Source organism: Oncorhynchus keta, chromosome 6 (assembly GCF_023373465.1).
Source record: "Oncorhynchus keta strain PuntledgeMale-10-30-2019 chromosome 6, Oket_V2, whole genome shotgun sequence".
Taxonomy (NCBI): Eukaryota; Metazoa; Chordata; class Actinopteri; order Salmoniformes; family Salmonidae; genus Oncorhynchus; species Oncorhynchus keta.
The window spans coordinates 14088856-14113384 of record NC_068426.1 but is presented as its reverse complement, the minus strand read 5'-3'; the positions used below and the strand labels follow the sequence as shown (position 1 = coordinate 14113384).

At 46.6% G+C, this 24529-nt stretch overlaps 1 protein-coding gene and 1 long non-coding RNA gene across 7 annotated transcripts in view; one reads left to right on the top strand and one right to left on the bottom strand.

Annotated features, from left to right (window-relative positions):
* Nucleotides 1-24238, bottom strand: part of LOC118384997 (mucin-2-like) — a 26096-nt gene extending 1858 nt beyond the window's left edge. The window contains exons 1-7 of one of the 4 annotated variants that reach the window (XM_052520806.1): nt 24073-24238; nt 22915-23204; nt 17093-17243; nt 16801-16918; nt 13946-13984; nt 13826-13867; nt 543-617 (exon numbers count right to left, since the gene is read on the bottom strand). In XM_052520806.1, coding sequence (XP_052376766.1) covers nt 543-617; nt 13826-13867; nt 13946-13984; nt 16801-16918; nt 17093-17243; nt 22915-23080 — 591 coding nt within the window. In that variant the 5' untranslated portion in view covers nt 23081-23204; nt 24073-24238. Of the gene's footprint in view, nt 1-542; nt 618-13825; nt 13868-13945; nt 13985-16800; nt 16919-17092; nt 17244-22914 lie in introns of all 4 variants that reach the window. The other 3 variants (XM_052520807.1, XM_052520810.1, XM_052520808.1) reach the window with 3 other exon arrangements.
* Nucleotides 624-12290, top strand: LOC127930718 (uncharacterized). Of its 3 annotated transcripts, XR_008139038.1 has the most exons (7): nt 624-1271; nt 1625-1825; nt 2149-2734; nt 3419-3936; nt 4462-4575; nt 8400-8516; nt 9056-12290. It is a non-coding gene; the product is annotated as an uncharacterized LOC127930718 (long non-coding RNA). The 3 variants fall into 3 exon arrangements; XR_008139037.1 differs by lacking the exons at nt 624-1271; nt 1625-1825; nt 2149-2734; nt 3419-3936; nt 4462-4575 and adding exons at nt 4030-4172; nt 4710-5056 and having other exon boundaries at nt 8297-8516; XR_008139039.1 differs by lacking the exons at nt 624-1271; nt 1625-1825; nt 2149-2734; ... (1 more) ...; nt 4462-4575; nt 8400-8516 and adding exons at nt 7043-7090; nt 7779-8296 and having other exon boundaries at nt 8827-12290.
* Nucleotides 24239-24529: the final 291 nt, after the last annotated feature.

Genomic DNA, 24529 nt, shown 5'->3' with positions numbered 1-24529 from the left:
ACAAAACAAATAATCTGTTAAAACATAGAATCTCTGTCTCTTGGTCAAACCAGATGAAATAAAAGTGTGGGGTTGTGCATTGGGACATTGACATGGGTTGGGCAGAGACGTGCAGTGGCAGGTTTGCGATGAGTCTTGGGTAAGGATGAAGTGATAGAGGGAGAGTTTTGTCCTGAGGTTCAGCTTGGCTGCATTAGGAGAAGAGAGGAAAGGAGAGCTCCCCTGCCCAAACCTCAGGAGACAATCCCACAATCCCATCCATCTGTGACTGACGCACTCCTCGTCTCTGGTGTTTCAGTTCCCTGATCAAGTTTAATAACCATCTGCTCCAGGGGAGTGTGTGTAAGTTCCTCTTACACACACACACACACACACACACACACACACACACACACACACACACACACACACACACACACACACACACACACACACACACACACACACACACACACACACACACACACACTAAAAATAACCCCTTTCCCCAGTCCCACCCCAGTCCCATTGCAGTCTGTGGTAGAGAGTGATGACGGACATACTGGAGGGCCGCTACAGTTCAGCTGCTCCGCCAAACAGACAAAGAAAGAGGGATGAGACGGCAAGGCCAGGCACGGCTGGAACAGAGAGACAGGAGAGAGGGGTTAGGGAGACGTTAGAGAGGTTAGAGAGACAGGGGAGAGGGGTTAGAGAGACGTTAGAGAGGTTAGAGAGACAGCAGAGAGGGGTTAGGGAGACGTTAGAGAGGTTAGAGAGACAGGGGAGAGGGGTTAGAGAGACGTTAGAGAGGTTAGCGACAGCAGAGAGGGGTTAGGGAGACGTTAGAGAGGTTAGAGAGACAGGGGAGAGGGGTTAGAGAGACGTTAGAGAGGTTAGAGAGACAGGAGAGAGGGGTTAGAGAGACGTTAGAGAGGTTAGAGAGACAGGGGAGAGGGGTTAGACAGACGTTAGAGAGGTTAGAGAGACAGGAGAGAGGGGTTAGGGAGACGTTAGAGAGGTTAGAGAGACAGCAGAGAGGGGTTAGAGAGACGTTAGAGAGGTTAGAGAGACAGCAGAGAGGGGTTAGGGAGACGTTAGAGGTTAGAGAGACAACAGAGAGGGGTTAGGGAGACGTTAGAGAGGTTAGAGAGACAGCAGAGAGGGGTTAGAGAGACGTTAGAGAGACAGGAGAGAGGGGTTAGGGAGCCGTTAGAGAGACAGGGGAGAGGGGTTAGAGAGACGTTAGAGAGGTTAGAGAGACAGGAGAGAGGGGTTAGAGAGACGTTAGAGAGGTTAGAGAGACAGCAGAGAGGGGTTAGAGAGACGTTAGAGAGGTTAGAGAGACAGCAGAGAGGGGTTAGGGAGACGTTAGAGAGGTTAGAGAGACAGCAGAGAGGGGTTAGAGAGACGTTAGAGAGGTTAGAGAGACAGCAGAGAGGGGTTAGGGAGACGTTAGAGGTTAGAGAGACAACAGAGAGGGGTTAGGGAGACGTTAGAGGGTTAGAGAGACAGCAGAGAGGGGTTAGAGAGACGTTAGAGAGACAGGAGAGAGGGTTAGGGAGCCGTTAGAGAGACAGGGAGAGGGGTTAGAGAGACGTTAGAGAGGTTAGAGAGACAGGAGAGGGGTTAGAGAGACGTTAGAGAGGTTAGAGAGACAGCAGAGAGGGGTTAGGGAGACGTTAGAGAGGTTAGAGAGACAGCAGAGAGGGGTTAGAGAGAGGTTAGAGAGACAGCAGAGAGGGGTTAGGGAGACGTTAGAGAGGTTAGAGAGACAGCAGAGAGGGGTTAGGGAGACGTTAGAGAGGTTAGAGAGACAGCAGAGAGGGGTTAGGGAGACGTTAGAGAGGTTAGAGAGACAGCAGAGAGGGTTAGAGAGACGTTAGAGAGGTTAGAGAGACAACAGAGAGGGGTTAGGGAGACGTTAGAGAGGTTAGAGAGACAGCAGAGAGGGGTTAGGGAGACGTTAGAGAGGTTAGAGAGACAGCAGAGAGGGGTTAGGGAGACGTTAGAGAGGTTAGAGAGACAGCAGAGAGGGGTTAGAGAGACGTTAGAGAGGTTAGAGAGACAACAGAGAGGGGTTAGGGAGACGTTAGAGAGACAGGGGAGGGGTTAGGGAGACGTTAGAGAGGTTAGAGAGACAGCAGAGAGGGTTAGGGAGACGTTAGAGAGGTTAGAGAGACAGCAGAGAGGGGTTAGAGAGACGTTAGAGAGGTTAGAGAGACAGGAGAGAGGGGTTAGGGAGACGTTAGAGAGACAGCAGAGAGGGGTTAGAGAGATGTTAGAGAGGTTAGAGAGACAGCAGAGAGGGGTTAGGGAGACGTTAGAGAGGTTAGAGAGACAGCAGAGAGGGGTTAGAGAGACGTTAGAGAGGTTAGAGAGACAACAGAGAGGGGTTAGGGAGACGTTAGAGAGGTTAGAGAGACAGCAGAGAGGGGTTAGGGAGACGTTAGAGCGGTTAGAGAGAAAGGAGAGAGAGAAAGGACTGAGAGGTTAGAGAGAGATGAGAGAGAGGTTAGAGAGACAGGAGAGAGAGATTAAAGAGACAGGAGGGAGAGGTTAGAGAGACGTTAGAGCGGTTAGAGAGAAAGGAGAGAGAGAAAGGACTGAGAGGTTAGAGAGAGATGAGAGAGAGGTTAGAGAGACAGGAGAGAGAGATTAGAGAGAAATGAGAGATATGTTAGAGAGACAAGTTAGAGAGACAGGAGAGAGAGGTTAGAGAGACAGGAGAGAGAGGTTAGAGAGAAAGGAGAGAGAGGTTAGAGAGACAGGAGAGAGAGGTTAGTGAGACAGGAGAGAGGTTAGAGAGAAATGAGAGAGAGGTTAGAGAGACAGGAGAGAGAGGTTAGAGAGACAGGAGAGAGAGGTTAGAGAGAGATGAGAGAGGGGTTAGAGAGACAACAGAGAGGGGTTAGGGAGACGTTAGAGAGACAGCAGAGAGGGGTTAGGGAGACGTTAGAGAGGTTAGAGAGACAGGAGAGAGAGGTTAAAGAGACAGGAGGGCGAGGTTAGAGAGACGTTAGAGCGGTTAGAGAGAAAGGAGAGATAAAGAGAGAGAGGTTAGAGAGACAGGAGAGAGGGTTAGAGAGACAGGAGAGAGAGGTTAGAGAGAGATGAGAGAGGGGTTAGAGAGACAACAGAGAGGGGTTAGGGAGACGTTAGAGAGACAGCAGAGAGGGGTTAGGAGACGTTAGAGAGGTTAGAGAGACAGGAGAGAGAGGTTAAAGAGACAGGAGGGAGAGGTTAGAGAGACGTTAGAGCGGTTAGAGAGAAAGGAGAGAGAGAAAGGACTGAGAGGTTAGAGAGAGATGAGAGAGAGGTTAGAGAGACAGGAGAGAGAGATTAGAGATAAATGAGAGATATGTTAGAGAGACAGGTTAGAGAGACAGGAGAGAGAGTTAGAGAGACAGGAGAGAGAGGTTAAAGAGAAGGAGAGAGAGAGGTTAAAGAGAAAGGAGAGAGAGGTTAGAGAGCAAGGAGAGAGAGGTTAGAGAGCAAGGAGAGAGAGGTTAGAGAGCAAGGAGAGAGAGGTTAGAGAGAGATGAGAGTGGGGTTAGAGAGGTTAGAGGGACAGGAGAGAGGTTAGAAAGACAGAAGAGAGAGATTAGAGAGACAGGATAGAGAGGTTAGAGACACATGAGAGAGGGGTTAGAGAGACAGGAGAGAGAGGTTAGAGAGAAAGGAGACAGAGGTTAGAGAGACAGGAGAGAGAGGTTAGAGAGACAGGAGAGAGGGGTTAGTGAGACGTTAGAGAGACAGGACAGAGGTTAGAGAGACAGCAGAGAGAGGTCAGAGAGAAAGGAGAGAGAGTTTAGAGAGACAGGAGAGAGGGGTTAGAGAGAGATGAGAGAGAGGTTAGAGAGACAGGAGAGAGAGGTTAGATACAGGAGAGAGAGGTTAGAGAGACAGGAGAGAGAGGTTAGAGAGACAGGGGAGAGAGGTTAGAGAGACGTTAGAGAGGTTAGAGAGAAAGGAGAGAGAGAAAGGAGAGAGAGGTTAGAGAGCAAGGAGAGAGAGGTGAGAGAGATTAGAGAGAAATGAGAGAGATGTTAGAGACAGGTTAGAGAGACAGGAGAGAGAGATTATAGAGACAGGATAGAGAGGTTAGAGACACAGGAGAGAGGGGTTAGAGAGGTTAGAGACACAGGAGAGAGAGGTTAGAGAGACAGGAGAGAGGTTAGAGAGAAAGGAGAGAGGTTAGAGAGACAGGAGAGAGAGTTAGAGAGACATGAGAGAGGGGTTAGTGAGACGTTAGAGAGACAGGACAGAGAGGTTAGAGAGCAATGAGAGAGAGGTTAGAGAGACAGCAGAGAGAGGTCAGAGAGAAAGGAGAGAGAGGTTAGAGAGCAATGAGAGAGGGGTTAGAGAGAGATGAGAGAGAGGTTAGAGAGACAGGAGAGAGAGGTTAGATACAGGAGAGATAGGTCAGAGAGACAGGAGAGAGGTTAGAGAGACAGGGAGAGAGGTTAGAGAGACGTTAGAGAGGTTAGAGAGAAAGGAGAGAGAGAAATGAGAGAGAGGTTAGAGAGCAAGGAGAGAGAGGTTAGAGAGACAGGAGAGAGAGATTAGAGAGAAATGAGAGAGATGTTAGAGAGACAGGTTAGAGAGACAGGAGAGAGATTATAGAGACAGGATAGAGAGGTTAGAGACACAGGAGAGAGGGGTTAGAGAGGTTAGAGACACAGGAGAGAGAGGTTAGAGAGACAGGAGAGGGTTAGAGAGAAAGGAGAGAGAGGTTAGAGAGACAGGAGAGAGAGGTTAGAGAGACATGAGAGAGGGGTTAGTGAGACGTTAGAGAGACAGGACAGAGAGGTTAGAGAGCAATGAGAGAGAGGTTAGAGAGACAGCAGAGAGAGGTCAGAGAGAAAGGAGAGAGAGGTTAGGGAGACGTTAGAGAGGTTAGAGAGACAGCAGAGAGGGGTTAGGGAGACGTTAGAGAGGTTAGAGAGACAGGAGAGAGGGTTAAAGAGACAGGAGAGAGAGGTTAGAGAGACAGCAGAGAGGGGTTAGAGAGACGTTAGAGAGGTTAGAGAGACAGGAGAGAGAGGTTAAAGAGACAGGAGGGAGAGGTTAGAGAGAGGTTAGAGAGACAGGGGAGAGGGGTTAGAGAGACGTTAGAGAGGTTAGAGAGACAGCAGAGAGGGGTTAGGGAGACGTTAGAGAGGTTAGAGAGACAGGGGAGAGGGGTTAGAGAGACGTTAGAGAGGTTAGCGACAGCAGAGAGGGGTTAGGGAGACGTTAGAGAGGTTAGAGAGACAGGGGAGAGGGGTTAGAGAGACGTTAGAGAGGTTAGAGAGACAGGAGAGAGGGGTTAGAGAGACGTTAGAGAGGTTAGAGAGACAGGGGAGAGGGGTTAGACAGACGTTAGAGAGGTTAGAGAGACAGGAGAGAGGGGTTAGGGAGACGTTAGAGAGGTTAGAGAGACAGCAGAGAGGGGTTAGAGAGACGTTAGAGAGGTTAGAGAGACAGCAGAGAGGGGTTAGGGAGACGTTAGAGGTTAGAGAGACAACAGAGAGGGGTTAGGGAGACGTTAGAGAGGTTAGAGAGACAGCAGAGAGGGGTTAGAGAGACGTTAGAGAGACAGGAGAGAGGGGTTAGGGAGCCGTTAGAGAGACAGGGGAGAGGGGTTAGAGAGACGTTAGAGAGGTTAGAGAGACAGGAGAGAGGGGTTAGAGAGACGTTAGAGAGGTTAGAGAGACAGCAGAGAGGGGTTAGAGAGACGTTAGAGAGGTTAGAGAGACAGCAGAGAGGGGTTAGGGAGACGTTAGAGAGGTTAGAGAGACAGCAGAGAGGGGTTAGAGAGACGTTAGAGAGGTTAGAGAGACAGCAGAGAGGGGTTAGGGAGACGTTAGAGGTTAGAGAGACAACAGAGAGGGGTTAGGGAGACGTTAGAGAGGTTAGAGAGACAGCAGAGAGGGGTTAGAGAGACGTTAGAGAGACAGGAGAGAGGGGTTAGGGAGCCGTTAGAGAGACAGGGGAGAGGGGTTAGAGAGACGTTAGAGAGGTTAGAGAGACAGGAGAGAGGGGTTAGAGAGACGTTAGAGAGGTTAGAGAGACAGCAGAGAGGGGTTAGGGAGACGTTAGAGAGGTTAGAGAGACAGCAGAGAGGGGTTAGAGAGAGGTTAGAGAGACAGCAGAGAGGGGTTAGGGAGACGTTAGAGAGGTTAGAGAGACAGCAGAGAGGGGTTAGGGAGACGTTAGAGAGGTTAGAGAGACAGCAGAGAGGGGTTAGGGAGACGTTAGAGAGGTTAGAGAGACAGCAGAGAGGGGTTAGAGAGACGTTAGAGAGGTTAGAGAGACAACAGAGAGGGGTTAGGGAGACGTTAGAGAGGTTAGAGAGACAGCAGAGAGGGGTTAGGGAGACGTTAGAGAGGTTAGAGAGACAGCAGAGAGGGGTTAGGGAGACGTTAGAGAGGTTAGAGAGACAGCAGAGAGGGGTTAGAGAGACGTTAGAGAGGTTAGAGAGACAACAGAGAGGGGTTAGGGAGACGTTAGAGAGACAGGGGAGAGGGGTTAGGGAGACGTTAGAGAGGTTAGAGAGACAGCAGAGAGGGGTTAGGGAGACGTTAGAGAGGTTAGAGAGACAGCAGAGAGGGGTTAGAGAGACGTTAGAGAGGTTAGAGAGACAGGAGAGAGGGGTTAGGGAGACGTTAGAGAGACAGCAGAGAGGGGTTAGAGAGATGTTAGAGAGGTTAGAGAGACAGCAGAGAGGGGTTAGGGAGACGTTAGAGAGGTTAGAGAGACAGCAGAGAGGGGTTAGAGAGACGTTAGAGAGGTTAGAGAGACAACAGAGAGGGGTTAGGGAGACGTTAGAGAGGTTAGAGAGACAGCAGAGAGGGGTTAGGGAGACGTTAGAGCGGTTAGAGAGAAAGGAGAGAGAGAAAGGACTGAGAGGTTAGAGAGAGATGAGAGAGAGGTTAGAGAGACAGGAGAGAGATTAAAGAGACAGGAGGGAGAGGTTAGAGAGACGTTAGAGCGGTTAGAGAGAAAGGAGAGAGAGAAAGGACTGAGAGATTAGAGAGAAATGAGAGATATGTTAGAGAGACAAGTTAGAGAGACAGGAGAGAGAGGTTAGAGAGACAGGAGAGAGAGGTTAGAGAGAAAGGAGAGAGAGGTTAGAGAGACAGGAGAGAGAGGTTAGTGAGACAGGAGAGAGGTTAGAGAGAAATGAGAGAGAGGTTAGAGAGACAGGAGAGAGAGGTTAGAGAGACAGGAGAGAGAGGTTAGAGAGAGATGAGAGAGGGGTTAGAGAGACAACAGAGAGGGGTTAGGGAGACGTTAGAGAGACAGCAGAGAGGGGTTAGGGAGACGTTAGAGAGGTTAGAGAGACAGGAGAGAGAGGTTAAAGAGACAGGAGGGCGAGGTTAGAGAGACGTTAGAGCGGTTAGAGAGAAAGGAGAGAGATAAAGAGAGAGAGGTTAGAGAGACAGGAGAGAGAGGTTAGAGAGACAGGAGAGAGAGGTTAGAGAGAGATGAGAGAGGGGTTAGAGAGACAACAGAGAGGGGTTAGGGAGACGTTAGAGAGACAGCAGAGAGGGGTTAGGGAGACGTTAGAGAGGTTAGAGAGACAGGAGAGAGAGGTTAAAGAGACAGGAGGGAGAGGTTAGAGAGACGTTAGAGCGGTTAGAGAGAAAGGAGAGAGAGAAAGGACTGAGAGGTTAGAGAGAGATGAGAGAGAGGTTAGAGAGACAGGAGAGAGAGATTAGAGATAAATGAGAGATATGTTAGAGAGACAGGTTAGAGAGACAGGAGAGAGAGGTTAGAGAGACAGGAGAGAGAGGTTAAAGAGAAAGGAGAGAGAGGTTAAAGAGAAAGGAGAGAGAGGTTAGAGAGCAAGGAGAGAGAGGTTAGAGAGCAAGGAGAGAGAGGTTAGAGAGCAAGGAGAGAGAGGTTAGAGAGAGATGAGAGTGGGGTTAGAGAGGTTAGAGGGACAGGAGAGAGGTTAGAAAGACAGAAGAGAGAGATTAGAGAGACAGGATAGAGAGGTTAGAGACACATGAGAGAGGGGTTAGAGAGACAGGAGAGAGAGGTTAGAGAGAAAGGAGACAGAGGTTAGAGAGACAGGAGAGAGAGGTTAGAGAGACAGGAGAGAGGGGTTAGTGAGACGTTAGAGAGACAGGACAGAGGTTAGAGAGACAGCAGAGAGAGGTCAGAGAGAAAGGAGAGAGAGTTTAGAGAGACAGGAGAGAGGGGTTAGAGAGAGATGAGAGAGAGGTTAGAGAGACAGGAGAGAGAGGTTAGATACAGGAGAGAGAGGTTAGAGAGACAGGAGAGAGAGGTTAGAGAGACAGGGGAGAGAGGTTAGAGAGACGTTAGAGAGGTTAGAGAGAAAGGAGAGAGAGAAAGGAGAGAGAGGTTAGAGAGCAAGGAGAGAGAGGTGAGAGAGAGATTAGAGAGAAATGAGAGAGATGTTAGAGAGACAGGTTAGAGAGACAGGAGAGAGAGATTATAGAGACAGGATAGAGAGGTTAGAGACACAGGAGAGAGGGGTTAGAGAGGTTAGAGACACAGGAGAGAGAGGTTAGAGAGACAGGAGAGAGGTTAGAGAGAAAGGAGAGAGAGGTTAGAGAGACAGGAGAGAGAGGTTAGAGAGACATGAGAGAGGGGTTAGTGAGACGTTAGAGAGACAGGACAGAGAGGTTAGAGAGCAATGAGAGAGAGGTTAGAGAGACAGCAGAGAGAGGTCAGAGAGAAAGGAGAGAGAGGTTAGAGAGCAATGAGAGAGGGGTTAGAGAGAGATGAGAGAGAGGTTAGAGAGACAGGAGAGATAGGTTAGATACAGGAGAGATAGGTCAGAGAGACAGGAGAGAGGTTAGAGAGACAGGGGAGAGGTTAAGAGACGTTAGAGAGGTTAGAGAGAAAGGAGAGAGAGAAATGAGAGAGAGGTTAGAGAGCAAGGAGAGAGAGGTTAGAGAGACAGGAGAGAGAGATTAGAGAGAAATGAGAGAGATGTTAGAGAGACAGGTTAGAGAGACAGGAGAGAGAGATTATAGAGACAGGATAGAGAGGTTAGAGACACAGGAGAGAGGGGTTAGAGAGGTTAGAGACACAGGAGAGAGAGGTTAGAGAGACAGGAGAGAGGTTAGAGAGAAAGGAGAGAGAGGTTAGAGAGACAGGAGAGAGAGGTTAGAGAGACATGAGAGAGGGGTTAGTGAGACGTTAGAGAGACAGGACAGAGAGGTTAGAGAGCAATGAGAGAGAGGTTAGAGAGACAGCAGAGAGAGGTCAGAGAGAAAGGAGAGAGAGGTTAGGGAGACGTTAGAGAGGTTAGAGAGACAGCAGAGAGGGGTTAGGGAGACGTTAGAGAGGTTAGAGAGACAGGAGAGAGAGGTTAAAGAGACAGGAGAGAGAGGTTAGAGAGACAGCAGAGAGGGGTTAGAGAGACGTTAGAGAGGTTAGAGAGACAGGAGAGAGAGGTTAAAGAGACAGGAGGGAGAGGTTAGAGAGAGGTTAGAGAGAAAGGAGAGAGAGAAAGGAGAGAGAGGTTAGAGAGCAAGGAGAGAGAGGTGAGAGAGAGATTAGAGAGAAATGAGAGAGATGTTAGAGAGACAGGTTAGAGAGACAGGAGAGAGAGATTATAGAGACAGGATAGAGAGGTTAGAGACACAGGAGAGAGGGGTTAGAGAGGTTAGAGACACAGGAGAGAGAGGTTAGAGAGACAGGAGAGAGGTTAGAGAGAAAGGAGAGAGAGGTTAGAGAGACAGGAGAGAGAGGTTAGAGAGACATGAGAGAGGGGTTAGTGAGACGTTAGAGAGACAGGACAGAGAGGTTAGAGAGCAATGAGAGAGAGGTTAGAGAGACAGCAGAGAGAGGTCAGAGAGAAAGGAGAGAGAGGTTAGAGAGCAATGAGAGAGGGGTTAGAGAGAGATGAGAGAGAGGTTAGAGAGACAGGAGAGAGAGGTTAGATACAGGAGAGAGAGGTCAGAGAGACAGGAGAGAGGTTAGAGAGACAGGGGAGAGAGGTTAGAGAGACGTTAGAGAGGTTAGAGAGAAAGGAGAGAGAGAAATGAGAGAGAGGTTAGAGAGCAAGGAGAGAGAGGTTAGAGAGACAGGAGAGAGAGATTAGAGAGAAATGAGAGAGATGTTAGAGAGACAGGTTAGAGAGACAGGAGAGAGAGATTATAGAGACAGGATAGAGAGGTTAGAGACACAGGAGAGAGGGGTTAGAGAGGTTAGAGACACAGGAGAGAGAGGTTAGAGAGACAGGAGAGAGAGGTTAGAGAGAAAGGAGAGAGAGGTTAGAGAGACAGGAGAGAGAGGTTAGAGAGACATGAGAGAGGGGTTAGTGAGACGTTAGAGAGACAGGACAGAGAGGTTAGAGAGCAATGAGAGAGAGGTTAGAGAGACAGCAGAGAGAGGTCAGAGAGAAAGGAGAGAGAGGTTAGGGAGACGTTAGAGAGGTTAGAGAGACAGCAGAGAGGGGTTAGGGAGACGTTAGAGAGGTTAGAGAGACAGGAGAGAGAGGTTAAAGAGACAGGAGAGAGAGGTTAGAGAGACAGCAGAGAGGGGTTAGGGAGACGTTAGAGAGGTTAGAGAGACAGGAGAGAGAGGTTAAAGAGACAGGAGGGAGAGGTTAGAGAGAGGTTAGAGAGAAAGGAGAGAGAGAAAGGAGAGAGAGGTTAGAGAGACAGGAGAGAGAGGTTAGAGAGACAGGAAAGAGAGGTTAGAGAGACAGGAAAGCTGGTTGGAAAGACAGGAGAGGTTAGAGAGGGGTTAGAGAGGTTTGAGAGAGAGGTTAGAGAGACAGGTTAGAGAGACAGGAGAGAGAGGATAGAGAGAGGCAGTACAAAAGGCAGTGAGAGGTTAGAGAGAGGCAGTACAAAAGGCAGTGAGAGGTAGTACAAAAGGCAGAGAAAGATTAGAGAGATGCAGTACAAAAGGCAGAGAGAGGTTAGAGAGAGGCAGTACAAAAGGCAGAGAGAGGTAGTACAAAAGGCAGAGAGAGGTTAGAGAGAGGCAGTACAAAAGGCAGAGAGAGGTTCGAGAGAGGCAGTACAAAAGGCAGAGAGACGCAGTACAAAAGGGAGAGAGAGGTTAGAGAAATGCAGTACAAACGGCAGTGAGAGGTTAGAGAGAGGCAGTACAAAAGGCAGAGAGAGGTAGTACAAAAGGCAGAAAGAGGTTAGAGAGAGGCAGTACAAAAGGCAGAGAGAGGCAGTACAAAAGGGAGAGAGAGGTTAGAGAGAGTCAGTACAAAAGGCAGTGAGAGGTTAGAGAGAGGCAGTACAAAAGGCAGTGAGAGGTTAGAGAGAGGTAGTACAAAAGGCAGTGAGAGATTAGAGAGAGGCAGTACAAAAGGCAGTGAGAGGTAGTACAAAAGGCAGAGAGAGGTTAGAGAGAGGCAGTACAAAAGGCAGTGAGAGGTAGTACAAAAGGCAGAGAGAGGTTAGAGAGAGGCAGTACAAAAGGCAGAGAGAGGCAGTACAAAAGGCAGAGAGAGGTAGTACAAAAGGCAGAGAGAGGTTAGGTGCCACTGTCCAGAAGCAATGCCTGATAGGTTACAGCTTGAAAAGCTGCCACTACTTTTTATTTGTCATCACATACTGTTCATGTGCAGTTTTACAGGGTCGGCCATAGCTGTACCTCACCCCTGGAGCAAATTACATGAAAGTGCTTTGCTCAAGGGCACTTCAACAGATGTTTCAGCTTGTCAGCTTGGGGAATTGAACCAGCAACCTTTTGGTTACTGGCCCAATGCTCTAACCACTAGGCTACCTGTTGCCCGTAATGTGTCACTTTCTCAACCCCATATCTGGCCAGAAATACTAGGAGTTTAACATTGTGCTTTCCTGTTTACATGACAATTGATCGTATGCCACAGATGATATGATTATCACTGTTCAGGAAGTGACAATAACTCAAGCTTACTCAGAAACTGTGCATAGCGTTATACCTTAAAGGGGCAATCTGCAGTTGCAACATACATTTTTGGACTTGAATGAATTCTAAATGAATGATATTCTTGAAGAATATAACATATACAGTTAATTATTTGGTCACCTACAAACAAGCAAGATTTCTGGCTCTCACAGACCTGTAACTTCTTCTTTAAGAGGCTCCTCTGTCCTCCACTCATTACCTGTATTAATGGCACCTGTTTGAACTTGTTATCAGTATAAAAGACACCTGTCCACAACCTCAAACAGTCACACTCCAAACTCCACTATGGCCAAGACCAAAGAGATGTCAAAGGACACCAGAAACAAAATTGTAGACCTGCACCAGGCTGGGAAGACTGAATCTGCAATAGGTAAGCAGCTTGGTTTGAAGAAATCAACTGTGGGAGCAATTATTAGGAAATTGAAGAAATACAAGACCACTGATAATCTCCCTCGATCTGGGGCTCCACGCAAGATCTCACCCCGTGGGGTCAAAATGATCACAAGAACGGTGAGCAAAAATTCCAGAACCACACGGGGGGACCTAGTGAATGACCTGCAGAGAGCTGGGACCAAAGTAACAAAGCCTACCATCAGTGACACACTACGCCGCCAGGGACTCAAATCCTGCAGTGCCAGACGTGTCCCCCTGCTTAAGCCAGTACATGTCCAGGCCCGTCTGAAGTTTGCTAGAGAGCATTCGGATGATCCAGAAGAAGATTGGGAGAATGTCATATGGTCAGATGAAACCAAAATATAACTTTTTGGTAAAAACTCAACTCGTCGTGTTTCGAGGACAACGAATGCTGAGTTGCATCCAAAGAACACCATACCTACTGTGAAGCATGGGGGTGGAAACATCATGCTTTGGGGCTGTTTTTCTGCAAAGAGATCAGGATGACTGATCCGAGTAAAGGAAAGAATGAATGGGGCCATGTATCGTGAGATTTTGAGTGAAAACCTCCTTCCATCAGCAAGGGCATTGAAGATGAAACGTGGCTGGGTCTTTCAGGTCTTTAAGGTCCTGGAGTGGCCTAGCCAGTCTCCAGATCTCAACCCCATAGAAAATCTTTGGAGGGAGTTGAAAGTCCATGTTGCCCAGCAACAGCCCCAAAACATCACTGCTCTAGAGGAGATCTGCATGGAGGAATGGGCCAAAATACCAGCAACAGTGTGTGAAAACCTTGTGAAGACTTACAGAAAACGTTTGACCTCTGTCATTGCGAACAAAGGGTATATAACAAAGTATTGAGATGAACTTTTGTTATTGACCAAATACTTATTTTCCACCATAATTTGCAAATAAATTCATTACAAATCCTACAATGTGATTTTCTGGATTTTTTTCTCGTTTTGTCTGTCATAGTTGAAGTGTACCTACGATGAAAATTACAGGCCTCTCTCATCTTTTTAAGTGGGAGAACTTGCACAATTGGTGGCTGACTAAATACTTTTTTGCCCCACTGTAAATGCCTACTATGGCTGACCCTGTAAAAACAACACATTTCACTGCACCTATCCGGTGTGTGACAATAAATAATAAAACATTTAAACTGTCGGAACCCAAAATATTAGCTTATTTTACTCCAATGTTTGTAAACAAAGTAAATCTATTGTAAACAAACACTTTATAGACTCAAAACATGACTAAAACTATGATTTTGATATCATGGATGGTCAGTCCTTCTATCCATAGCTCTGTCTATGAATTTGTGGTTATATGTCTCAAGCCCCATCACTCAGCTGTTTACTGAAACAAGTCCTGGAATGACCACCTTGTTATTGAACTCCGGATAGGCACTTTAATTCTGTGTTAAATGTAGCATGTATGTTTATGCCATCAACATAAGAGGTACCACACTAGTATATCTCGCTTTTAAAAGAAAGTCAATCATAAAAACAAATGCCCTCATAATGTAATAGTATAAGACAAACCCTTTAGGGACCCCAAACTCCATTCTAATACGTACTTTTTCAACTGCCGCGGGTGGCTGCTGCTCTCTCACTGCCCCCTGTGGGTTGAACACACAAACACAGGCATTACAGAGACAGCCAAGACACAGACAGTAACGTGCAGCACACAAACATACCTGTAGAGGGGGCAATGTCCTCACTTCCTCACTGTTCTCCTGTTGAAAAAGCAGGAACATGTCAGTTGAGCTGCCAGATTCAAAACACACTTTACATTTTCTGACAAGAACCTGCTAGGTGTTTGACATTTTTTGAATCAGTATTCTTACTTAGAAAAATGTAAGCACGCTGAAGACCACATAGGCATATTTAATTTAGATTAATTTCTTATGTGCTTATTCAGACTATTCTACACAGAACAAAAATATGTATATACGCAACATGTAAAGTGTTGGTCCCATGTTTCACTGTAATAACAGATCCCAGAAATGGTACGTATGCTCCAAAACATTCTCAAAAATGTGCACAAATTTGTTTACATCCCTGTTAGCGAGCATTTCTCCTTTGCCAGGATAATCACTAAAACAGCATGATCATTACACAAGTGCACCTTGTGCTGTGACAATAAAAGGCCATTCAAAAATGTTCAGTTTTGTCACACAACACAATGCCACAGATGTCTCAAGTTGAGGGAGTGTGCAGTTGGCATACTGATTGCACAAATGTCCACCAGAGCTGGTGCCACAGAATATAAATGTTATTTCTCTACCATAAGCCACCTCCAACATCATTTTTGAGAATTTGTCAGGACATCCAACCAGCCTCACAACCGAAGACCATGTGTATGGCGTCTTGTGGGCGAGTGGTTTGTTGGTGTCAACGTTGTGAACAGAGTGCCCCATGGTGGGGGTGGGGTTATGGTATGGGCAGGCATGGTCAATCCTGTGGTCTACAGAGTGGAGGATCAGGGTCAAAACTGTGCTCTACAGAGTGGAGGATCATGGTCAATACTGTGCTCTACAGAGTGGAGGATCATGGTCAATCCTGTGCTCTACAGAGTGGAGGATCATGGTCAATCCTGTGCTCTACAGAGTGGAGGATCAGGGGCAGGTGAGACAGTGTCCACCCTGGCTCGCACTTGCTATGTGCACAGGGTTGCCATGACAATGCAGAAAATCTTCTCCCTCTTTTTAAGATAGCGTGAAAACGGAGTTAACCCCCCCACATCCACAACAACAACCCCTCCTTCACACACACTTATGCACAAAACATGTGACAACCAACCTTCTCTATTTAAAATATGCAGGGTTCACTATAACACATAATGAACTAAATCACTCTACCTCCTACACACTTAATTAAAACAGCTCATTTATACATATAAATTGGCACATACACACATTAATGACTCACAGAGACAGACAGACAGACAGACAGACAGACAGACAGACAGACAGACAGACAGACAAGAACAGACAGACAGACACAAGAACACACACACAGACAGAGCGTGACAGAGCGAGACAGCGAGAGAGAGAGATTAACAGGAATTGGACCAAAAAAGTGGAGAGAATGGAAAGGACGGGACAGAGGGAGAGAAGAGAGGAGGATGTGATTGAAAGGACAGGAAAGAGGGAGGGAAGAGAGGAGAATATGATTGAAAGGACAGGATAGAGGGAGAGAAGAGAGGAGAATGTGATTGAAAGGACAGGATAGAGGGAGAAAAGAGAGGAGAATATGATTGAAAGGATGGGATAGAGGGAGAGAAGAGAGGAGAATGTGATTGAAAGGACAGGATAGAGGGAGGGAAGAGAGGAGAATATGATTGAAAGGACAGGATAGAGGGAGGGAAGAGAGGAGAATATGATTGAAAGGACAGAGGGAGAAAAGAGAGGAGGATGTGATTGAAAGGACAGGATAGAGGGAGAGAGGAGAATATGATTGAAAGGACGGGACAGAGGGAGAGAAGAGAGGAGAATATGATTGAAAGGATGGGATAGAGGGAGAGAAGAGAGGAGAATATCTTTGAAAGGACAGGATAGAGGGAGAGAAGAGAGGAGAATATGATTGAAAGGACGGGATTGAGGGAGAGAAGAGAGGAGAATATGATTGAAAGGACGGGACAGAGGGAGAGAAGAGAGGAGAATATGATTGAAAGGACAGGATAGAGGGAGAGAAGAGAGGAGAATATGATTGAAAAGACAGAGGGAGAGAAGAGAGGAGGTTGTGATTGAAAGGACAGGATAGAGGGAGAGAAGAGAGGAGAATATGATTGAAAGGACGGGATTGAGGGAGAGAAGAGAGGAGAATGTGATTGAAAGGACGGGACAGAGGGAGAGAAGAGAGGAGAATATGATTGAAATGACAGGATAGAGGGAGAGAAGAGAGGAGAATATGATTGAAAGGACAGGATAGAGGGAGAGAAGAGAGGAGAATATGATTGAAAGGACAGGATAGAGGGAGAGAAGAGAGGAGGATGTGATTGAAAGGACAGGATAGAGGGAGAGAAGAGAGGAGAATATGATTGAAAGGACAGGATAGAGGGAGAAAAGAGAGGAGGATGTGATTGAAAGGACAGGATAGAGGGAGAGAAGAGAGGAGAATATGATTGAAAGGACAGGATAGAGGGAGAGAAGAGAGGAGGGTGTGATTGAAAGGATGGATAGGATGTGGTTGAGTTGGAAAGAGAAGATCAAGGGAGAGGGTCTTTGCTGTTGTTGAAGGAAATAAGGAAGAGTAAAAGGAAAAAGAAATGAAGGGATATCAGAGTCCGGAGAGGGAGAGCTCGGTGTGATTTATTTGGCCACTGAGCGATGACTCTCCCTGGAGAACGTGCGTCTCACTTGCCCTATCCTGTGCCCGAGATTAATGACAGCAACAGGAAGGTCACCTCCACACACACACACACACACACACACACACACACACACACACACACACACACACACACACACACACACACACACACACACACACACACACACACACACACACACACACACACACACACACACACACACACGCACTCTCTCACCTTTAAATTGAGTTGTATCCCTGACTGTGTTTTGGGAGGCAGATCCTCTCTCCGAGTTCTGACAGGTTCTGAGGCTGGTCTGTTTACCAGGTTGCTCTTCAGGGAAGTTGTCTGGTGACTGCGGAGACAGACAGGACCAGACAGGACCAGGCAGGACCAGACAGGAAAAACAAAAAGGAATGATCGAAAATGTCAAACTCAAAAACGAACCTCTCACTCAATTTGATACCATTATCACAGCTCCACAGAATTGTAGGTAAAATCCCTGCTTGTGGTGCTGAGGTGTCCGTACAGTGTGTTATTGTGCAGGCTTGGTGGTGCGCTTCTTTCCGCAGGCCCAGTGCAGATGAGTTTGGAGGTCTTCAGCTCGTCCACCTCTCCAATCGCCATGACCGCCACATCTCCGTCCCTGCCCAGCAACCAGCTCACTTTCTTACTGTTGGCTACAGGAGACGAAAACACACTGGAGTTATATTACTGGAAGCGACAGAGAAGAGACATTCTTGCCAAACTAGTAAATTCAATGATTTGTAATATTTATGTTTCTGTGGTAAACAGACAATGCTGGGCTCCTTTTATGGACAGCAGTGGAAGAGATGGGGAAAAAATAGAAAAGTCACCACATCCTTAAATAGCATGACATGGCAACATTTTGGGTAAAGGCTGAGAAATGGTCCTTCATGGGAATAAAGCAGCACACACACACACACACACACACACACACACACACACACACACACACACACACACACACACACACACACACACACACACACACACACACACACACACACACACACACACACACACACACACAGCCTACTTGACTGTAAATACCCTTCGCTGTTCTCACTTTGTTTATAAAGAAGTGTTTTTCGTATGTACTGTATGTATTGTGTTTGCTGCAAAAATGTATTGGCTCATTGACAAACGTTTTCTGAATCTGAACTGAGGGTTTGGGTTGAAAACAAGGAGAGGCACCCTTCCGGAGCAGACCAGTTAACTGGTTCTGCCAGCCCATCCTGTGGCAACGGCACCGCATTCCACCTGGGGCAAACCCAGACGACAAGCCCTGAACTACATGTTACTTCATTACCTCTACTTCCTCGTACCCCTGCACATTGACTCAGTACCCATACTCCTTGTATATAGTCTCATCATTACCTCTACTTCCTCGTACCCCTGCACATTGACTCAGTACCCATGCTCCTTGTATATAGTCCCATTATTACCTCTACTTCCTCGTACCCCTGCACATTGACTCAGTACCCATACTCCTTGTATATAGTCTCATCATTACCTCTACTTCCTCGTACCCCTGCACATTGACTCAGTACCCATACTCCTTGTATATAGTCTCATCATTACCTCTACTTCCTCGTACCCCTGCACATTGACTCAGTACCCATACTCCTTGTATATAGTCTCATCATTACCTCTACTTCCTCGTACCCCTGCACATTGACTCAGTACCCATACTCCTTGTATATAGTCTCATCATTACCTCTACTTCCTCGTACCCCTGCACATTGACTCAGTACCCATACTCCTTGTATATAGTCTCATTATTTTATTGGTTTACTATTTCATTTGACATTTCTTGTTCATACTTCTTAACTGTTGGGAAGGGGCTCTTAAGTAAGTATTTCACAGTGAAATCTACACTTGTTGTATTCGGTGCATGTGACAAATACCATTACATTTTATTTAATTGTATTTTATTTGAAACCAGACAATTTTCTCAACACGCAAGACATTTACATGAATGGCATGTGGGACTTGGGATATGACTTCACACTTGTCAAACTGGTAAGAGGTGTGTCCCTCTTGACTCTTGGAACCATGTCCTTGTCACAATACTCCTGCTACTTCACCCCTTGACTCTGACCACACCCCTCTCTAAAGACCCTCATAAACGCCAGGCCTCAATCATATTCCTCCACATGTTGAACAGATTGAAAAGCGAACAGTGCCATTTCCGATGTAGTACATGCAGCACAGTAACCGGTATACTGTGGCACCTTCATGGAAGGCCAGGTTTAGTTACTGTGGCCATAAGGTGGCCCGACCTGCACTACATTCTATCATCTGCCATTATCAAACGTCACCCGTCTGTCACGTTCTGTGGCCATAAGGTGGCCCGACCTGCACTACATTCTATCATCTGCCATTAGCAAACGTCACCCGTCTGTCACGTTCTGTGGCCATAAGGTGGCCCGACCTGCACTACATTCTATCATCTGCCATTAGCAAACGTCACCCGTCTGTCACGTTCTGTGGCCATAAGGTGGCCCGACCTGCACTACATTCTATCATCTGCCATTAGCAAACGTCACCCGTCTGTCACGTTCTGTGGCCATAAGGTGGCCCGACCTGCACTACATTCTATCATCTGCCATTAGCAAACGTCACCCGTCTGTCACGTTATGTGGCCATAAGGTGGCCCGACCTGCACTACATTCTATCATCTGCCATTAGTAAACGTCACCCGTCTGTCACGTTCTGTGCTCGGAATGGACAACACATACAGGAACACATAGGGGTACTAACACACCAAAACATGTACTGCAAAGCTGTCATACCAGTTGTAAAGCCTACATGTTACAAATTACGCATGTACACATGCTACAGAAATGTAGGGACAAACATTCAGCAACACACTAACTACATACACCCCAAACTAAATGACCTAAATATAACAGAACAGATGAATAACACTAAACCATTAACACACATGGCCTTATGCCTCCTGCAGGCTTCCTTCTCTGCTCACACTTCATTGTTGGAAGGCATGGACCAGTGGGCCTGGAGCCACTTCCTGCTTTGCACAGACACCTGGGTCCTGCGCTTTAACAGGCCCATATTTTCTTCTGCTTCACACCAATAACAACCAAACTAGGTCTGCAACAACTGTTGCAGACCTCCATGTCTCTAACCCTATGGTCCAGTGGTGTGTGTAACACTGCACTGTGTATCAGGGTGTGTGTGTGTGTGTGTGTTTACACAGCAGTGATCAAACTATATTTAAAAAATAATAAGATGCAGGAATGCTAATCTTATCTGTTTCTATAGAAAGGATTTCAGAACATTCTGAGATGGTGACATGGAACGACCCAGTGTGTATCGGGGGACCATTGACTTGTCGTAATAGCTGCCCTGGTTGTTAGCCAATATAGAGGCCTCTGTTCTCCCTCCTCTCTGCCTGACATTCTGACGCTCGATAATCAGTGCTTTGTTGTCAAATGTCTATTGCCGCCAAAACCAGACTTCCCCTGATCCTATTCACACGTCAAGCAGAATGAATGCAAAAACGGACATGTGCTACAGTGACCGACAGCCAGCCATCATGGACTCATTTTCCTCCACTGTTACGTGTCTCTCTCTCTTTCTCTCGCAATCTTCTCATGATAAGCTTTGTCTTGTGATCTCAGATTCCTTCTGTGGAATGTCAAGGTAAAGCACATTGTGAAGTCATCATTACCACACAAATTCCCCACTCAGGGACTGGCTACTTGCAACCGAGAAAATGCAGAAGGGCAAGATTTTGCCTTACACCAAACCAGTTTCAGGGTAAAATTACAGCCTGCCTACGTTTGTAGCGGTGTGCGTAATGACCCTTTCATTGCAGCTGATATACACAATAGAAGAACAGTTGAGTTCCTCTCTAACATAGAACATAACAGTCTACTCTCTGTGAAACACTAGCTGCCACTATTTCTGTCTATCGCATGTTCCTCTGTTCTGTTATCTTTCTTTTCCCGACACACACACACACATTCCAGACATCAGGCCTCTCCCTTCACTGGGAAAAAAATAATCTAAAGCAAGGCCCTGTACACACACACACACACACACACACACACACACACACACACACACACACACACACACACACACACACACACACACACACACACACACACACACACACACACACACACACACACACACACACTCTGATTAGACAATCTGCTCTGTTGTTGTTGTTGTTGAGTATCAGATCTGCATGGCACCTGTTTCAGATGTTTGTTGTCTTACACTAAGACAGGCTTTGTGTTCACTGATAAAGGTCCCTTTAAAAACAATTGATTATTGAACCAATGATTCAATCAATTGTGGGCGAGTCAGCTGTAAGTATGTAATTTCCTCAAACGAGATAGCAGGGCCACATCCTGATCTGGCAGTAGGACTACTTTTTCAGAAATAGTTACTGGAAATGACTAGAAACCCGAGTTGAAGACTTCCTCCCTTCTCTCACCCCGGTGATGCTACACAAGGCAGGGCTACTTCCTCATAGCCTCCAGTGTTCCTATTATGACAGTAAATGGTAACCCTGGTAACTGGAGATAGTCATTTGACAAAAGACACAAGTAGCCTTTTTAGACATTACCTCCTCTCTGCTTAGCATAATTGCCATTTGATTGAAACCAAGTGCATAACCTTGCAGGCAGACACCCACACAGAGGGCCTGCAAAAAGCAGCAGTTGATACTGACAACGTTTTCAGTAGACGCATCATCACAGGATGTCTGTCAGAGGTAAACCACATGCTTGCAGCTCACAACAGAAAATACACCAACATACAGTGGGGAGAACAACTATTTAAGGTCTGTCATTTTGATAATAGGTACACTTCAACTGTGAGAGACGGAATCTAAAACCAAAATCCAGAAAATCACATTGTATGATTTTTAAGTAATTAATTTTCATTTTATTGCATGACAAGTATTTGATACATCAGAAAAGCAGAACTTAATATTTGGTACAGAAACCTTTGTTTGCAATTACAGAGATCATACGTTTCCTGTAGTTCTTGACCAGGTTTGCACACACTGCAGCAGGGATTTTGGCCCACTCCTCCATACAGACCTTCTCCAGATCCTTCAGGTTTCGGGGTTGTCGCTGGGCAATACAGACTTTCAGCTCCCTCCAAAGATTTTCTATTGGGTTCAGGTCTGGAGACTGGTTAGGCCACTCCAGGACCTTGAGATGCTTCTTACGGAGCCACTCCTTAGTTGCCCTGGCTGTGTGTTTCGGGTCGTTGCCATGCTGGAAGACCCAGCCACAACCCATCTTCAATGCTCTTACTGGGGGAAGGAGTTGTTGGCCAAGATCTCGCAATACATGGCCCCATCCATCCTCCCCTCAATACGGTGCAGAAAAGCATCCCCAAAGAATGATGTTTCCACCTCCATGCGTCATGGTTGGGATGGTGTTCTTTGGGTTGTACTCATCTTTCTTCTTCCTCCAAACACGGCGAGTGGAGTTTAGACCAAAAAGCTCTATTTTTGTCTCATCAGACCACATGACCTTCTCCCATTCCTCGCCTGGATCATCCAGATGGTCATCGGGCAAACTTCAGACAGGGCCTGGACATGCGCTGTCTTGAGCAGGGGGACCTTGCGATCCCCAGACCGAGGGTGATTGACCGTCATCTTGAACTTCTTCCATTTTCTAATAATGGCGCCAACAGTTGCCTTCTCACCAAGCTGCTTGCCTATTGTCCTGTAGCCCATCCCAGCCTTGTGCAGGTCTGCAATTTTATCCCTGATGTCCTTACACAGCTCTCTGGTCTTGGCCATTGTGGAGAGGTTGGAGTCTGTTTGATTGAGTGTGTGGATAGGTGTCTTTTATACAGGTAATGAGTTCAAACAGGTAATGAGTGGAGAACAGGAGGGCTTCTTAAAGAAAAACTAACAGGTCTGTGAGAGCCGGAATTCTTACTGGTTGGTAGGTGATCAAATACTTATGTCATGCAATAAAATGCAAATTAATTACTTAAAAATCATACAATGTGATGTTCTGGATTTTTGTTTTAGATTCCGTCTCTCACAGTTGAAGTGTACCTATGGTAAAAATTACAGACCTCTACATGCTTTGTAAGTAGAAAAACCTGCAAATTCGGCAGTGTATCAAATACTTGTTCTCCCCACTGTATCTAAGACTTGTCTAATCTACCTGGATTCTGAAAGACCAGGTGGGTAGGTTTCAATGGAACATGTTTGTAGGCAGGTAATGATACTTTCTGGCACATAGGTGTTATGGCTCCTGTCAGCCCCAGTACGTGAAGATGTAGTAGAAAAGGTAGAGAGGAGTGCGTGAGAGGAGTTGGTACCTGTCTTTGACTTTGGCCTATGGTCCGCTTCTTTCTCCTCACGTTCTGTCCAGCGCCGCACCTGCTCCTCTCTCATCTTCAGGAACAGGGTCTTTTTCTGGTCCTCATTTAGGGCCTCCAACACATCTGGGTCAATGTACATGTCCTTTAAGATCTGCTGCAGCATGGTGGCGGCGGTGGTGGGCTGGAGGTGGAGGGGTACTGTCCTGACTCCTTAAGCCAACAGTTTCCTGAAGATGAGTTGGTTTCTAAACAAGCCTCATGAGGAGAAGAAGAAGATCGGGGCTCGTCTGTCACAAACACACACACACACACACACACACACACACACACACACACACAAGCTGAAGACTGCTTCCTCTGTTGTCCTCTGAGCTGACACTTCCTCCTCCCTCGACACACACACGTCATTCGTCATCAGCCCTCGTCAGGCAGCCATCACTGGGAGACTCTGCTTCAGGGAAAATTCTACATCACATCTGTCTGCACTGCAGATGATTGGCACTGCCTAGTCCCTACTGTATGCTAATCCTACTGCTATCTTTAGTTATCCTAGACAGTTTTTCTTGCCTTGGTTTTCTTTATCTGTTCTCCTCTTAAGATGTCACTACTTACTGTCTTCTTTTTCATTTCTTAGTCATCTCAGTAATCTATTTTCCCCTCCATCAAACCCTGGTTTCCTCACTCAAGCCATGTCAGGGCTCTGAGAGTGTGTCTGACTCTGGATGGGAACCGATTCCAAAGGAATGGGTGGGTTTTTTCCTTCTCCTTCACACACATCCCTTTCCAACCCCCCTTCCTTTTTTTCAAACTCCCAAGAGACAGCTGCTCCATTTCAACATGGCCGTTATTGGGCTGTAACCAAACTACAGGGTCACATCCCAGGACAGCATGAGCAGAACGCTGTTGTAGCAGAGGGGCTGAATGTGCTTCACTAGGCATGGTGGTATTAACAATGAAAACAGCATAAGCAACATTTGGAGGGAGACAAAGGTAGCCGGAGACTGAGAACTGTCACTGCTGGCAAACACATTGGTTTCTTTCTACTCAACGCTTAGTGGGGGGAAAAAAGGACAGAAAAGGAGAGGCATTCTGTAATAGACAATTCAGCAGAATGTGTGAGAGAACGGATATGTTATTTAAGTAGGATGTACTCACAGTGGGGGTGCAGATGCTCCACAGCAGAGTAACTATTCGAGCGAGTGTGCTTGTGTGTCCTCCTCCTTGCCTTTGTGTATGACTGAGCTGATGACATCACAGCATTCCATGAACTGTCTCTCACTCTCTCTCCGTAACACACACACACACACACACACACACACACACCACACACACACACACACACACACACACACACACTAATTATCTTGGTGAAAAAAAAGAAAGTCAGGAAACAGAGCTCAGTTACCCTAGCTGTAAATGTAGTAACAGCATCCTGTTAGGCAGAGAGAAATGAAAACAAGCTGCTGTTTGAAAACCATGTTTCTATTGCCCAACCAATTATATAGTTATTAAAAATATAGATTTAAAAAAAATGTAATTGCACATTGTGATTTTACTCCTCACATTTCTCCTCCTCAAACTCAGCCTCTTTTCTTTTTTTCCCTAAAGCTCT